Genomic DNA, 16,844 nt, shown 5'->3' on the forward strand with positions numbered 1-16,844 from the left:
AAAGAGAAGGGAGGGAAAGAGAAGGGAGGGAGAGAGGGGTGAAGGGAGGGAGAGAGGGGGTGAAGGGAGGGAGAGAGGGGGTGAAGGGAGGGAGAGAGGGGGTGAAGGGAGGGAGAGAGGGGGTGAAGGGAGGGAGAGAGGAGAGAAGGGAGGGAGAGAGGAGTGAAGGGAGGGAGAGAGAAATGGGAGCGGGAAAGGGAGGAGAGGGGGAGAAGAGAAAGGAGGAGGGGAGGGAAAGGGAGAGGGGGGAAGGGAGAGGGAGGGGGAGGGAAAGAGAGGGGGGGAAGGGAGAGAGGAAGGGAGAGAGGGGGAAGGGAGAGAGGGAGGGGGAAGGGAGAGAGAGGGGGAAGGGAGAGGGAGGGGAGAGAGGGAGAGAGGGGGGAAGGGAGGGAGGGAGAGAGGGAGAAGGGAGGGGGGAAATGGGAGCAGGAAAGGGAGGAGAGGCGAGAAGAAAAAGGAGGAGAGGGGGGAAATGGGAGCAGGAAAGGGAGGAGAGGCGAGAAGAAAAAGGAGGAGAGGGGGAGGGAAAGACAGGGGGAAAGGAGAGACAGGGAAGGGAGAGACGGGGGAAGGGAGAGAGAAAATGGGAGCAGGAAAGGGAGGGATAGAGTGCTGAAGGGAGGGAGAGAGTGGGAGGGAGTGGGAGAGGGAAAGGGAGAGAGAGGGGAGGGAAAGAGAGGGGAGGGAAAGAGAGGGGAGGGAAAGAGAGGGGAGGGAAAGAGAGGGGAGGGAAAGAGAGGGGAGGGAAAGAGAAGGGTGAAGGGAGGGAGAGAGGGGGTGAAGGGAGGGAGAGAGGGGGTGAAGGGAGGGAGAGAGGGGGTGAAGGGAGGGAGAGAGGAGTGAAGGGAGGGAGAGAGAAATGGGAGCGGGAAAGGGAGGAGAGGGGGAGAAGAGAAAGGAGGAGGGGGAGGGAAAGAGAGAGGGGGGAAGGGAGAGGGAGGGGGAGGAAAAGAGAGAGGGGGAAGGGAGAGAGGAAGGGAGAGAGGAAGGGAGAGAGGGGGAAGGGAGAGAGGAAGGGAGAGAGGGAGAGAGGGGGAAGGGAGAGAGGAAGGGAGAGAGGGAGGGAGAGAGGGAGGGAGAGAGGGAGGGGGAAGGAGGGAGGGAGAGAGGGAGAAGGGAGGGGGGAAATGGGAGCAGGAAAGGGAGGAGAGGCGAGAAGAAAAAGGAGGAGAGGGGGAGGGAAAGAGAGGGGGAAAGGAGAGACAGGGAAGGGAGAGAGAAAATGGGAGCAGGAAAGGGAGGGATAGAGTGCTGAAGGGAGGGAGAGAGTGGGAGGGAGTGGGAGGGAGTGGGAGAGGGAAAGGGAGAGAGGGGGAAAGGGAGAGAGGGGGAAGGGAGAGAGGGGGAAGGGAGAGAGGGGGAAGGGAGAGAGGGGGAAAGGGAGAGAGAGGGGAGGGAAAGAGAGGGGAGGGAAAGAGAGGGGTGAAGGGAGGGAGAGAGGGGGTGAAGGGAGGGAGAGAGGGGGTGAAGGGAGGGAGAGAGGGGGTGAAGGGAGGGAGAGAGAAATGGGAGCGGGAAAGGGAGGAGAGGGGGAGGAGAGAAAGGAGGAGGGGGAGGGAAAGAGAGAGGGGGGAAGGGAGAGGGGGGAGGGGAAGGGAGAGGGGGGAGGGGAAGGGAGAGGGGGGAGGGAAAGAGAGAGGGGGAAGGGAGAGAGGAAGGGAGAGGGGGTAAGGGAGAGAGGAAGGGAGAGGGAGGGGGAGAGAGGGAGAGAGGGGGGAAGGGAGGGAGAGGGGGGAAGGGAGGGAGAGAGGGGGAGGGGGGAAGGGAGGGAGAGAGGGGGGAAGGGAGGGAGAGAGGGGGGAAGGGAGGGAGAGAGGGGGGAAGGGAGGGAGAAAGGGGGGAAGGGAGGGAGAGAGGGGGGAAGGGAGGGGGAAAATGGGAGCAGGAAAGGGAGGAGAGGCGAGAAGAAAAAGGAGGAGAGGGGGAGGGAAAGAGAGGGGGGAAAAGAGAGACAGGGAAGGGAGAGACGGGGAAGGGAGAGAGATGGGGAAGGGAGAGAGAAAATGGGAGCAGGAAAGGGAGGGATAGAGTGCTGAAGGGAGGGAGAGAGTGGGAGGGAGTGGGAGAGGGAAAGGGAGAGAGGGGGAAAGGGAGAGAGAGGGGAGGGAAAGAGAGGGGTGAAGGGAGGGAGAGAGGGGGTGAAGGGAGGGAGAGAGGGGGTGAAGGGAGGGAGAGAGGAGTGAAGGGAGGGAGAGAGAAATGGGAGCGGGAAAGGGAGGAGAGGGGGAGGAGAGAAAGGAGGAGGGGGAGGGAAAGAGAGAGGGGGGAAGGGAGAGGGGAGAGGGAAAGAGAGAGGGGGAAGGGAGAGAGGAAGGGGGGGAGGGAGAGGGAGGGGGAGAGAGGGAGAGAGGGGGAAGGGAGGGAGAGAGGGGGGAAGGGAGGGAGAGAGGGGGGAAGGGAGGGAGAGGGGGGGAAGGGAGGGGGAAAATGGGAGCAGGAAAGGGAGGAGAGGTGAGAAGAAAAAGGAGGAGAGGGGGAGGGAAAGAGAGGGGGAAGGGAGAGACGGGGAAAGGAGAGAGATGGGGAAGGGAGGGAGAAAATGTGAGTAGGAAAGGGAGGGAGCAGAGTGAAGGAAGAGGGGGAGGGGTGAGGTGGGGAAAGGGAAAGGGAGAGAGGGGGAAGGACGAGAGAAAGGAGAAGGACGAGAGAGAGGGAAAGGGAGAGAGAAAATGTGAATGGGAAAGGGAGGGAGAGGGAAAGGAGGAAGAGGGAAAGGAAGAGAGGGGAAGTGAGAGGGAGAGAGAGCAAGGGCAGATGGGAGAGAGAGAGGGGAAAGGGGAGGGAGGGGAAAGGAGGAGTAGGAGGGGGTGGGAAGAAGGGGAGGGGGTGGGGAGAGGGGGGAGGGGAAAACGGAGTGGAGACAAAAAGTGGGGAGACTGAGGGAAAGAAAGATGTGGAGAGAGAACAATGGGGGGGTCAGAAAGAGTGGGAGAGATAAAGACAGAGTGGGAGTAAAAAGAATAGGGGACACAGGGCATTGAGACAGATGGGAAAGAGAGGATGTGGGGTAAAAATCACAAAGTGGGTAGGCGAAGGGAAAGTAGGGGGTGAAGAGCGAGGCAATGGATACGGTAAAGCTCCGGACACTTGGAGGAGAGGGCATGGGTCGTGACTAGCAGGAGGGTTAGGGTTTAGAGGTAGGTGGAAGCATGGGATGGGCAAGTGGGGAGAAGAGGTCGATGGGGAAGGGACATGGAGGGAGAAAAGGGCATGAGTGTTGGAGAGGACAGGATGAAGGAAGAGGTGGGGTAAGGAAAAGGAAGGACCCAGTGGTGCAGTGGGGAGAGAGAAGGTGGAGGATTTGAGGAGTTGGAGGACCAGAGGAAGAAGTGGAATGGAGGATGGGTCACAGCAGGTAGGGAGGGGATTGAGCAGTGATGGTGAAGAGAGAAAGGCAGAGGTTTTTAGTTTGCGCACTAGGTGGAGTGAAGTTCTAAGGTTGCCAGTGATTACACTGTACTGAGCCATCACAATAACTGCACAAAAAGAGCCCTGTTGCTAGTTTCCAATACAGGAGAGACACTCTGCCTTACTTTTGTGTCCAGAACAGACATGATCTTTTCCTTCGCTTCCTTCACGTATTCTTTCTTTCCGCCAACTTTAATGTGGGGATCTGCACAAAGAAAAGCAAAACCAGAGGTGAGGCGCAAGCCAGCTGTGCTTGTTCAGCAGTCCAGAGTTGCAGCAAGAAGCAAGACCCCAGCTCAGGAGCCCCTGAGCTTGGCTTCACAGGAAGTGGGGAAGTGCCCCAGAGTGCGTCAGCAATGTGTTACGGCGAGGTAATGAATGCCACCGGGGGCCGTGCTGTGGAGTGCAATATGGGGGGTCTTGTGGAAGTTGTTACAAAGGGTGCTGCAGAGTGTATGGGGAGGGCACTGAGGATTGTGTTGAGGAGTTCACTATGAGGCGCTATGTGGAAAGTGTTGTACAGTACCCTGTGTCTGAGAGCTTGTGCAGCGTGAGGTACTGCATGCCATGAAGCATGTTGTGTGAACAGCTTGGTGTGTCATGGAGAGTGTTAAGCACTTTACATGGGTTAAGGAGGGCACGTGAACTGTGATGTGGAACACTGTAGAGGTTAGGGTTAGGAGCGTTGTGCAGTGCACTACAGGGGCAATTTGGTGGAAGGTACTATGCAGTGTGCTTGGTACTGCACTGCAGAGGTCGTAATTGCAGCGTGCCACGGTGAGTGTGGTACAATTGTCACAGACGGCACAGCTCTGTGGCAGTTTGCATACCACTTTACAGTGCCAGTGACCAGGGTTCAATTCCCACCGCTGCCTGTAAGGAGTTTTTGTACGTTCTTGCTGTATTTGGCATGGGTTTCCTCCCACACCAAAGGAAGGGCTAGTGTGAGTAAACTCTGGGCTTGGCGAAACTTGTAGGCTGCTCCCAGCACAATCCTCAGACTGTGTTGGTCACTGACGCAACAACATATTTCATGACATGTTTCTATGTACATGTGACAAATAAAGCTAAGCTTTAAATCTTTAATGTGTCTTATGGGTGTTATCATTAGGGGACCAGAGGTGGAAAGGGTCAGTAGCTTTAAATTCCTGGCGTTATCATATCTGAGCTTCTGTCCTGGGCCAGCAAGTGAGTGCTATCATAAAGAAGGCAGGACAGTGCCTTCACTCCAGCATACCATCTAAAACTTGGACAAACACAGACTCACAGTAGAGAGTATCTTAACTGTATGTATGGAAACACCTGACAGGAACAAAAAAGTCTACAGAAAGTGGTGGATACAGCCCAGTTCACTACAGGCAAAGCCCTTCCCACCACTGAGCACCTTTACATGAAGCACAGCCACAAGAAAGCAGCATCCATCGTCAAAGAGCCCCTCCATCCAGGCCTTGCTCTCTTCTCACTACTAACATCGGGCAGAAGCTACGGGAGCCTGAGGTCTCACACCACCAGGTTCAGGAACAGTTATTACCCTTCAACCATCAGGCTCCTGAACCAGTGTGGACAACTTCACTCCGCTCAACTCTTAGCAGCTTCACCAACCTATAGACTCACTTTCAAGGGCTCGACAACTCATTCTCAATATTACTTATTAATTTATCATTCATTCAATCAATTGACAGTACCTATGCACAATTTGTCTTCTTTTGCACATTGCCTGTTTGTCCGTCTTTATGTATAATTTTTCATATATTCTATTGTATTTCTTTATTTTCCTGTAAATATCTGCAAGAAAATTAATCTCAAATTATACAAGTACTTTGATACTAAATTTACTGTGATTTTGAGTTGAGCTGGTGGGTGGGGATTTGTGGAGGTGTTGCACTGGTCATCACCACAAAGGCGTCTGGGTTCTGTCACTGAGAATTTGGCTTCACAAGCAATATGGAATCTGTAATGTCTTTCTCGTCTAGTTTCAGACAGAGCAGGACAGCTCCAGTGAAGGGAGATGATGCAAAGGCAGGCAAAAATACTAAGCTGATCAGGCAGCCATCTGATGAAGAGTTCAAAGTTCATTTATTATCAAAGTATGTATACTATATACAACCTTGAGATTTGTTCTCTTACAAGCAGCCACAAAACAAAGAAACCCATTAAAAAAATGAAGACCATCAATCATCCAGTGAGCAGGGGAAAAAAAAACAAATTGTGCAAACAATAGAAGTCAGCAAATAACACTCAGAACCGAAGTTAACAAAATTGAGTCCCTAGCCACAAAGCCGGTCATCACTGCAGCAGATTCAGGAGTCTGTTACTTGCAGGTCGCAGCCAAAGTGCAGCACAGGGACAAGTGAACCTTGGAGCAGCAAGCTGAACACCTGTCTGTCCCTCGCCTCCAGCCCCGGCACCCCGACTTTTTCAATCTGGCCTGGCACTTAAATCAACCAAACCTTGGGTCGTTCTTCACTCCCAGACCCAGGACCTACCGCTTCGATGACACGTTCAGGTCCGAGACATACCGCCTTGATTCAGCCCGTAACTGACCTTTCCAATTCAGTCTGGTGCTTAAACTGATCAAACCTCAGGTCCCTTTCTCGCTCTTGGGCCTGGGCCTCACTGCCTGGACTCTGGCTGGCTCAATTCTGTTGCATCAAATCGTCTCTGAGTCCGCTCCAGCAACGGCCAAACATTGGCCCATTCCCCACTGTCGGGCCCAGGCCTGCCGCCTTGATTCGGCCCAAACACGCCACATCGCAACTGCCCTGCAACTTCGAGACTTCAGTTCACAGTGCAAAAATACCAGGTCCTGCAGACTATTTAACAGCTCATCTCCGGAAGGTGAGTTACAGGCCTTTGATTGCAGTGACCGTACATGAGCAATTTTCTGTTTTGCTTGCTACCAGCAAGCCATGGCTGTGCTCTACCAGCATCACCATAAGCCGGAACGGAGTAAAACTGAGTAAGGTGATGCTTTCAAATATGAGTGTTCGAGGGATTTTGCAGAGGTGTGAGCGTGGTATGAGGCAGCACACAGCTGGGTGGCGGTGAGTCAAACAAGAAGTTAGCAAGGGTAAAGTGTTCAGGCGTGGTTGGCTGGTTTGGAGAAGGCAGAGGTCATGTTGATTGGAATTTAAGGGATTGGAAAAGGGAGCAAGATGGATAAAGGCAAGAATCATAATCAGTCTTAATGACGCCATATCTGGGCGATTGGGACAGGGAGGGGTACCCGAGTGACCAGAAGCCAGACAACAATGAACCTATGGGAGCTGAAATGATATAGCTGGTGCCGAGGAGAAGTCAAGTAATACAACACATTTTCAATGACATTATTTACAATCAAGCTGCAAGAATAGTTGTCAAATTTCCAAGTCTGGGCCACCGAGAACATGATGGCTTGCAGACTTCATCCCCACATTCCTTAGGTTTTAAATTCAGCCCCAGACAAGTGGCCCTGATCAATGTCTGTTCTTCCTACCCACAGCTCAGAGACTTAAGCAATTATCTCTAACCTTTTCACATGTCAGAAGTATAGGTGAAAGAGAGAGCAGGGCTGATGGCATAGGTTATTCCACTAACTTCCTTCTGATTGCTTGCTTATTATTTAAAAATCAATTGACTTGCACTCCAATAATATGGGAGAAAAATATGTGAACAGAAGCAATTTCTATAGCGTCACAGAAGAGTTACACGATAGAAAGGGACCACTTGACCCATTTATTCCACTCATTTCGATGCAGATGAGTAGGAATCAGGCTTTCATGGGTACATGGTCCGTTCAGCAACCTGATGGTGAAGGGGAAGAAGCTGCTCTGAAAACGTTGAGTGCGTGCTTTCAGGCTCCTGTACCTCTTCCCTGGTGGTATCAATGAGAAGATGTGCTGGCTGATGATGAATATCAGCATTTTGAGGCATCACCCTTTGAAGATGCAGGGGAGGCTATTCCCCGTGATGGAGCTGGTGTGATCCAAATAGCCCCAGTGTCCTGCCCTTTCCCCTTCCCTGTAGAAACCTATTTTTTTTAAAACTAGCATCATTTCGAACAACTCAAGCTGTCTTCATTGTTATCTGTGGTTGTGAAATCCAGATCTTAAACACTTACAATATAAAAGAAATTTTGACGTTTTTTTTTCTTGTCAATCACTTCTTTCTATGTCTTCTAGTCCTCAACCTCAGACTAATGGCAAAAGTTTCATTCTATCCAAGCTACAGGGGATTTCATGACTGTAAGCATCTCTATCATATCTCCTGCATTCTCAAGGAGAACAACATCAGTTTCTCCAGTCTTTGCTCATAACCAAAGTTCTTCAGCCAAAGAACACATTAATAAATCTCTTCGATACCTTCTCCATCTTCCCTAAAGAATGGCAATCAAAAAAGATCACATTATATCATTTACATGGTCAAATGCTTGTTTTCTTAAAGATCATAACAACACCATTTCTAACAGTCAGGATCAGAAAACTTCATTAGCAACTTCTCAACCCATGTGCTACAATTAACAGACGTCTGATCTCCCCACACATTCCACAAACATCTCTCTGGCATTGAAATGCATATAGAACCATGCTCTCTAGGTTATATTCATTCTTCTCACTAAAGTAGAATGCTACACGTTCCTCAAACTTCAGTTTCATATGCCTCCTGTCTGTCTATTCCAGAGCTTGTTCGGATTTCCTTAAAGTCCACTGCTAGCTTGGAGACACAAAAAACAGCTGATCCTGGAATCTAGAGCAACAATCTGCTGGAGGAATTCTGCGGGTTGAGAAGCGTCTTTGGGGGGTGGGGGTGAAGGGGGAGGAATTGATGTTTCACATTGAGACCCCTAACCGGGACATGTGATGCAGGGTCTTGAGTTCCTTCAGCAGTGGTCCTAGTACCAATTCCTTGTGAATTCCACTACACACTTTCCTCCAGTCCAAAGTAATCTTTCCTTGCTAGTCTACTTTAGATTAGATTATAGATTATGAGGACACTCAGTCCTCATTTACTGTCATTTAGAAATGCATGCGTTAAAAAATGATACAATGTTCCTCCGGTATGATATCACAGAAACACAAGACAGACCAAGACCACAACTGACAAAAGCCACATAATTGTAACATATAGTTACAACAGTGCAAAGCAATACCATAATTTGATAAGAGCAGACCATGGGCACGGTAAAAATCAGTCTCAAAGTCCCGATAGCCAATCATCTCATGCAGATGGTTGAAGGAAGAAAGCTCTCCCTGCCATGAGCTTCCAGCGCCGCAAACTTGCCAATGCAACATCCTGGAAGCACCCGACCACAGTCCAACGCCGAGTCCGTCCGGAAACTTTGAGCCTCTAACCAACCCTCCGACACTGAGCACCATCTCTGCCGAGCGCTTCGACCCCGGCCTTGGCCACCAAGCAACAGGCAAAACCGAGGATTCGGGGCCTTCCCCTCCAGAGATTTTGGATCACACAGTAGCAGCAGCAGCGAAGCAGGCATTTCAGAAGTTTCACCAGATGTTTCTCCGTGCTCTCAGATCTGCCTCCATCAAATCAGAATCGTGCACGGCATCCTACTTGATGGATTACAGATATTCATCACCGGAGAGGCCGCACGCACTGTGTTGCGTCGCCACCTTCTCCTCCTCCCGACTCCAAATTTCTTGCTGGTCTTCTCAGAGGACCGCCACCTTGTTGTGGTGGAGAGGATTGTGAGTTCCAGATAACCTGAGAGTGACGTGGTCTGGAGTTTAGCCATCTGGTGCTTAGCTCCTGGTAGGGTCACCCATGGCAGTGAGGTCAAAGGGGAGATTCCAGACAAAGAGCAATCCAACCAAGACCTTGACGGTAGAGCAAGCGGAAGGCGATGAGAGATCGCAGTGGAAGTGAAGGCAGAGGAAGGGTCCCCAGTCATCTTGCATTCTGTGCCATTGGACCCTAACCAGATGGGTCAAGGACCACGTGGTGGCTGCCTCAGGCACAGACATTCACAGTTATGTACATGCACAGTAAGGGAATCCACCATAACAACCCGGTTATGTAGGTCTTTGATCAACCTCAGGTCCTACCTGAGGACCTGTCAATAGACTCCCTGTTTGGAGAACATCAAACACGACTTGAATGCTCGCTCTATTAATATTAATTATTATTATTACATTATTCCCTAGTATTTAAAGCCAATTTTCTATCCATGCTTACATAACTTCTTTTATTTAATGCTGACAATGTCAATTACACGTGCTTATCAAATGTATTTTGGAAGTTTCTGTACATCCCATCAATTGCATTTCCCTCATCAATGTTCTCTGTTGCTTCGTTACAAAACAAACTAGCGAAACATGATTTCCCTTTAAAATTTTCATACTAATTTTCTTCATCCAATCCACTTATCCATGTGACTTATTGTTCTAGAATCATCCTCAACATTGACACAGGTTTATAGTCATTTTTAACCACTGTTTAAAAATGACTTCAAGATATTTTCCAGACTTTAAGAACCATCCCTGAACCTTTATTTCTACACATCATATCTTTTAAAAAAGCAACTGATTAAATGTATCTGCTTTTAGAAACAAACTCTTGATCTCGCAATCTACCTTGTCTCAGACCATAAGACTATAAGACATAGGAGCAGAATTAGGCCATTTGGCACATTGTGTCTGCTCTGCCATTTCATCATGGCCGATCCATTTTTCCTCTCAGCCCCAATCTCCTGCTTTCTCCCTGTATCCGTTCATGCCCTGACCAATCAACCTCTGCCTAAAAATACATAAAGACTTGGACTCTATGGCTGCCTGTGGCGAAGAATTCCACAGATTCACCACTCTCTGGCTAAAGAAATTCATCCTTATCTCCATCCTAACAGGACACCCCTCTATTCTGATGCTGTGTCTTAGAATCTCCCATCATAGGAAACATCCTCTCCACATCCACTCTATCAAGGCCTTTCACCATTTGAAATGTTTCAGTGAGGTCACCCTTCGTTCTGCTGAATTCCAGTGAATACAGGCACAGAAGCCATCAGACGCTCTTCCTAAGATAAGCCATTTAATCCTGGAATCATTTTTGTGAACCTCCTTTGAACCCTCTCCAGTTTCAGCACATCCTTTCTAAGATAAGGGGCCCAGTCCCAAACCTGTTCACAATATTCCAAATGAGGCCTCACCAGTGCTTTATTGAGTTTCAACATTACATCCTTGCTTTTATATTCTAGCCCTCTTGAAATGAATGCTAACATTGCATTTGCCTTCCTCACCTTTTGTTCTTTATTTGTCTTACTTCACTGCACTTTGTAACAGCAAAAGTATATACTGCATACTGTTTTTTCACTACCTTTAATGTAACTATGTGTGGCATTATCTGTCTGAACAAAAGCTTTTGACTGTGTCTTGTTATATGTGACAATAATACACCAAGAATGACAATAATAACTGAAACTTTCAAACTGCCATCAACAATACAGCTGAATAAATCTTAACAAGCTTGCGCGCACACACACACACACACACACACACCAGCTTTCTGCACCAAATCACGCCTCCACCCAAAGACAAACCCTGAATGCCAGCAGAGTACATCAGTTCCCAGCAGCAACAGCACATCATTACTGTGTATAAATCATTCGGTAGTCAGTCGCAGGTGACAAGTTTAGGTATATGTTTAGTCAACAAATGTGCATCACCAAATCACTGGAGTGAAATATTGCATCTCAGGCAGCAACGCTGGAAAGACAAAGTAAGTTTATTATCAAATGTCACCATATGCTACCCTGAGATTCATTTTCTTGCAGGCATTCATAGTAAATACAATAGAATCAATGTAAAAACTACAAAGACTCATAAGCAACCAAAGTGCAAAACTGTAAATACAAAGGAAACAAATCATAATATGTAAATAAATAATATTAATAACATGAGTTGTAGAGTCCTTGAAAGTGAGGTGGTAGGTTGTAGGATCAGTTCAGTACTGAGGTGAGTGAAGTTATCCATACTGGATCAGGAGTCTAATGGTTGTAGGGTTTAATAACTGTTCCTGAACCTGGTTATGTAGGTCCTAAGTTTCCTGTACCTCCTGCCCTATGGTAGTAGCAAGAAGAGAGCATGGCCTGGATGGTGGGGGCCCTTGACGATGGATGCTACTTTTTTTGTGACAGTGGTCCATGTAGACGTGCTCAATGGTGGGGAGGGCTTTTCCTGTGATGGACTGGGTTGCATCCACAAGTAAGGTTTACAGGTCAGATAGCATTGCATGCTTACTGGTGTCTTTGTCAAGAGCTGTCCGCTGGTTGCCATGCGCTGATCAGCACATTCCTGACCAACGTCACTGTGCATTGCAACATGGAAAACCAGGACCTAGCTGGAAGTCCATGCATCTGACCTCCTGTTCGGTGCTGGACTTGATGCTGGTGAGCCAGAATGACTACCATGTGTTGTGGCACCACTCATGTGAATGAAGCAACTAACAATCTGCTGGGGAAACTCAGTAGGTCAGCAACTGCTAGTGCAGGGTTTAAACCCAAACCGTTGGCAAGTACTTTCCTCCTACAGGTGCTTCTTGACCCATCCAGCAGATTGTTTGTTGCTCCAACATCTACCATCTCGTGTCTCCACTCATTTGAATGTGTTTGATCACCTGAACTAAAAAGGTATATGCAAGTACATGGTTGGATTTTTGTCATTTAATGTTCTTAATTGATTACTATAATTTAAATGTACCCTTTAGAATTTTATTTTATGTTTTATTTAGAAATACAGCACAGTAACAGGACCTTCCAGCCCTGCAAGTGCACACTGCCCAATTCCACCCATGTGACCAATTAAACTACTACAAGAACTTTGGAGGAAACCAGAGCACACAGAGGAAACCCATTTCATCACAGGGAAAACGTACAAAACCCTTACAGACAGCGGTGGAATTTCACCTGGGTCACTGACGCTGTAACAGTGTTTCGCTAACCGCTATTGCTATCGTGCTGTTCTTGTATAATTAATATATAATTATTTAAATGTGATTGTCAGAGACATTCAAAATTGTGATAAAAATCTTTGACAACAATGAGTTGTCAAAAAGCTATCAGGAAAATCTGGGGCTTGGGTCTCAGGTAGTACTGCCTGAGGCCTAGTTGCCACCTACAGACTACAGTGCTTCATGGGGCAGCCAAAACAACCCAGGCCGAAAGATGTTTGGAACTACAGTGTAGTAAAATAGGAGCACAGCTGTGGGATTAGCACTGGGGGTGGAGGATTAGTGGAGAATGTAAGGACCAGGGTGTGTCAAGGATGACCTTGTCCTACGTTTCAGTTCACTGATCTAGTGAAAGGTCATCATCTCAAAACGGTAGATCTGCTTCTCTATCCACAGATACTGCTTAATCTATGGAGCATTTAAAATATTCACTATTTTGTTTCAAACATTTTTCAGTGTTTAGGAAACAAGAAAGCAAAACATTTGTGAAGAAGAATTATAGATACTGTTTCATACCCTGAATTTCATCAAGGCCACAATTTGTGCAAATATAAGTATTGCTGTGTGTGGGAATGCCTACTGATGCTGACACTCAGCAGAGTGCAGGCCACATTCTGACATTTTGCGGCCATGCATGGTGTTCTGGAAGGGTTTTGTATAAGATGCCTGTGGTAAACCAGTTTACGTTAAGCTCTAAGGCTATGCTAACTTTATTAAGTTACCAAAAACTGGAGGTCAGATTGGAAGAGCTCCCAGTCTGCCTTTGGCCCAGTGATGGGAAGCTTTAATTACATACATATTTTTTTAAAAACTGACCAGGCTTGTAAGTTGCCACATCTGAATTCACAATTGGCCCCAATTCCAGCAGCTAATGCAAAGAGCAACAATGCTCTGATGTGAGACAAACGTTGGTAAAAGATGCTGTGGTCCGTCACATTTGGTGAATCCAATGTCTCCTGTCATCTCCAACAGTATAGTTCAGAAGGAGAATTATTATTCCAATTCTCCCAGGGAACAGGCATATCACCTGTGGAACGTCCTCCACAGGCTTCTTTTATGCTGGTGGAGTACAGGTAGGAGTTCAGTGTACCTCTACACTAAGACATCCAGTCAATGTTTTGACGGAATAATGAAGGGCTATCTCGGAGGGAAGGGTTAGATCGGTCAGGGAGTAGTTAAAAGGATGGCACAACATCGCAGGCCAAAAGTGCTGAACTGTGCTATGTTCTATGATCTAAAAGTTCAATATATGGGGACCTGTGGACAGAACTTTCCATGACAAGGTCCTACCATTAATGAAATATCCCACCAAGAAATTTCTGTGCAGGAAATGGTCATAAATCTTATCACTGTAAGCAATGTGGATTTCAGCATTAAATTACAGCAATAGTAATGGATTAAGTGATTCTGAGGGGAGGAGTTTTACTAAAAAGTCCAGGACAACATTGAAGATGAACTGCAGGGTCTTCTTGTCTAGAGCAAAAGGCAAACAAAAAGTTTCAACTATACAGAGTCCTAGTTAGTCTTGGAAAACTGAAAGCATTTCTGGGTACCACACATCAAGAGGGATACACTGGCTTTGGAGGAAGTGAATTGTAGGTTTAGACTACGAATATTTGGGTTTTGGTTCCCTGATATTTAAAGATTACAGGATAATTTGATTGAAATTTCCATAATATTTTCTGGAAAGTAGCATGAGAGGAAGTTGATTAGCACCAGAGGTCGTAGATTAAAAGTGAGAATCAGCCTTTTCAGATTAGGAAATACTTCAATATGTTTAAAATCTGGAATCATCTCATGCCAATAATAGTTCACGTCCAGTCACTTGCTAATTCTGAATCTGGGATTGCTAGAATCTTGTTAACCAAAGGTATTAATGGTTATTGGGAAAAGATCGCAGTTCACCCTAATCTCAGTAAATGATAGAGCAGGTTTAAATAATTAAATGACCTACTTCTGTTCCTGTGAAAATCAATATTATATGTTGCATTCTGAATAGATATGAAAAACATGAACACAGATAAACAAGGCACCAAAACTGCTAATAATTGAATTGACTTTATTTCTTACATCCTTCACATACTTGAGTAAAAATCTTTACGTTACATCTCCATCTAAATGTGTAATGTGTAATCATAGTAATTTATAATATTTTATAATAAATAGAACAGTCAATGTAACATAGAAATACACTCAAATCAGCGTGAGTTAATCAGTCTGATAGCCTGGCTGTCTCGGAGCCTGCTGGTCCTGGCTTTTATGCTGTGGTACCATTTCCCAGATGGTAGCAGCTGGAATAGACTGTGGCTGGGGTGACTTGGGTCCCCAATGATCTTTCAGGCCCTTTTCTCACACCTGTCTTTGAAAATGTCTTGAATCATGGGAAGCTCATAACTACAGATGCGCTGGGCTGTCCGCTCCACTCTCTGCAGAATTCTGCGATTAAGGGAGGTAAAGTTCCCATACCAGGCAGTGATGCAGCCAGTCAGGATGCTCTCAATTGTGCCCCTGTAGAAAGTTGGGGGCCCATAACAAACTTCCTCAACTGTCTGAGGTGAAAGAGGTGCTGTTGTGCCTTTTTCACCACACAGCTGGTGCGTACAGACAATGTGAAGTCCTCGGTGATGCGGATGCTGAGGAGCTTAAAGCTGCTTACCCTCTCAACCCCAGATCCATTGATGTCAATAGGGGTTAACCCGTCTCCATTCCTCCTGTAATCCATAACCAGCTCATTTGTTTTTGCAACACTGAGGGAGAAGTTGTTTTCTTGACACCACTGTGCCATTAAACATCGACATTCAGCATATGCCATTAAATTTACTCTAGCTCAATCATTTTTCAAACCAAATAAATGCATGGTGAAGGTGGTTTGTCTGCAGATGCTATAAATCTGAAATAACAGAGAAGTCTAGAGGCACAGAGAAATCAGACACATCTGTGCAGAGAGAAACAGAGTTAATGTTTAGGTAGATGACTTTCATTGACTGGAGCATTAATTGCTTCTCCCTCAACAGATACTGTGGGGTGGTTCCAGCATTTTCTAAAACACAAGAGATTCTGTAAGTGCTGAAGTCCAGAGCAACACACACAAAATGCTGGAGGAACTCAGCAGGTCAGGCAGCATCAATGGAGAGGAATAATAGGTCGATGTTTCGGGCCAAGACCCTTCATCGGCACTGGGTCACAGTCCGAAACATTGACAGTTACTCTAGCATTTTCTGTTTAGATTTTAGTCCACCTTCCTGTTCCAGTAAGACATTATTGCATTCTGCCAAAGAAGAAAAATTCACAGATTGCACCACTTAACTAAAGAGTCCATTTCAACTGTATACAACTCCACAAATGGAACTAATTTTTCCTGACCAGCCTAAATATGCTTTACATCAGTTTAAACGTATGGCCTCTTTTGTTATTATAATAGCACTATAAATCTGTCTCGTTCAGACTGAGTAGTCCATATCCTTAGATAATTCATTTCTTTAAATGCTTTGGATCAGATTGGCTCCAGAAAGTGAACTTTTTCTCATGCATCAGGATACAGAAGGCCTAGGGTACTGTGGCCCAGATTTGTACTGCTTTTCCATGCCTTACACTCTATTTGGTCTTCTACATTCAACTTATTCTGTTTCTTAACGTATCAGAGTGGAATTTAACAATAGCTCATACCTCAGTATGACTCTTTCCACGTTTTCCAGAAGATCTTCCTCACAAAAATAACGTTCTTTGTTAATTTTACCTCCCACCTTCGGATTCATTATGGCTCCTTTCCCATCCTTTCCACTCCATTCCTCAACATCTGGAAAAACTATTGGCAACAAAGGTAACCATGCCATAAATTTCTGATTAGGATCTAGATTGTTATCTCCAAGTCTGGAGCCTGGAATTCGGGGTCTCGTCATTGGCTAGTCTTGGGGGGGGGGGGCGGGGTTTGATAGCGAAGACTGGAGGTTGGTTGGAAGTCTGGAAATCGAAGCTCGATGGCTGAAGCCTGGAGATTGGAGGTGTCAGGCCTGTCCTGGAGTTAAAAGACTGTCTGTGTGTGTGTGGGTGGGTGAGAGAGAGGAAAGGGGCTTGTTTTACTACTGCTATTCTGTTGCTTGTTGTGTTGTTTCATGGCTTTCCGTATTTTCCGCAGAGCATTGTGGGCATGCTATGTTGACGCCGGAATGTGCAGCAACACTTGCAGGCTGCCCCCAGCACAACCCCTAGGTTATACTGGGTGTTAATGTGAATACATTTCACTGTACAAGTGATAAATACGTCTGAAATCTGAATCACCAACATTTCTATTTTCTGAGGAGGCTCGCGTCCTTCTACAGATGCACAGTAGAGAGCATCCTGACACGCTCTATTGCTGTATGTTGTGGAAACTGTACTGCAAAAGACAAGAGGTCTCTACAGCAGATAGTCAAAACTGCCCAACACGCCACCAGCGCCAGCATCAGCCTACCCACCATCAAGGGCATGTACACAGAAAGGTGCTGGGAAAAGGCCAGCTA

General features: G+C 46.9%; 1 protein-coding gene across 4 annotated transcripts in view; it reads right to left on the minus strand.

The window, feature by feature from the left end:
* Positions 1-16,844, minus strand: part of LOC140185694 (protein bicaudal C homolog 1-like) — a 340,760-nt gene that overhangs the window by 68,386 nt on the left and 255,530 nt on the right. For all 4 annotated transcript variants that reach the window (XM_072239227.1, XM_072239226.1, XM_072239225.1 and 1 more), the window contains exon 4: positions 3,534-3,613. In XM_072239227.1, coding sequence (XP_072095328.1) covers positions 3,534-3,613 — 80 coding nt within the window. The remainder of the gene's footprint in view (positions 1-3,533; positions 3,614-16,844) is intronic.

Source organism: Mobula birostris, chromosome 21 (assembly GCF_030028105.1).
Source record: "Mobula birostris isolate sMobBir1 chromosome 21, sMobBir1.hap1, whole genome shotgun sequence".
Lineage (NCBI taxonomy): Eukaryota > Metazoa > Chordata > Chondrichthyes > Myliobatiformes > Myliobatidae > Mobula > Mobula birostris.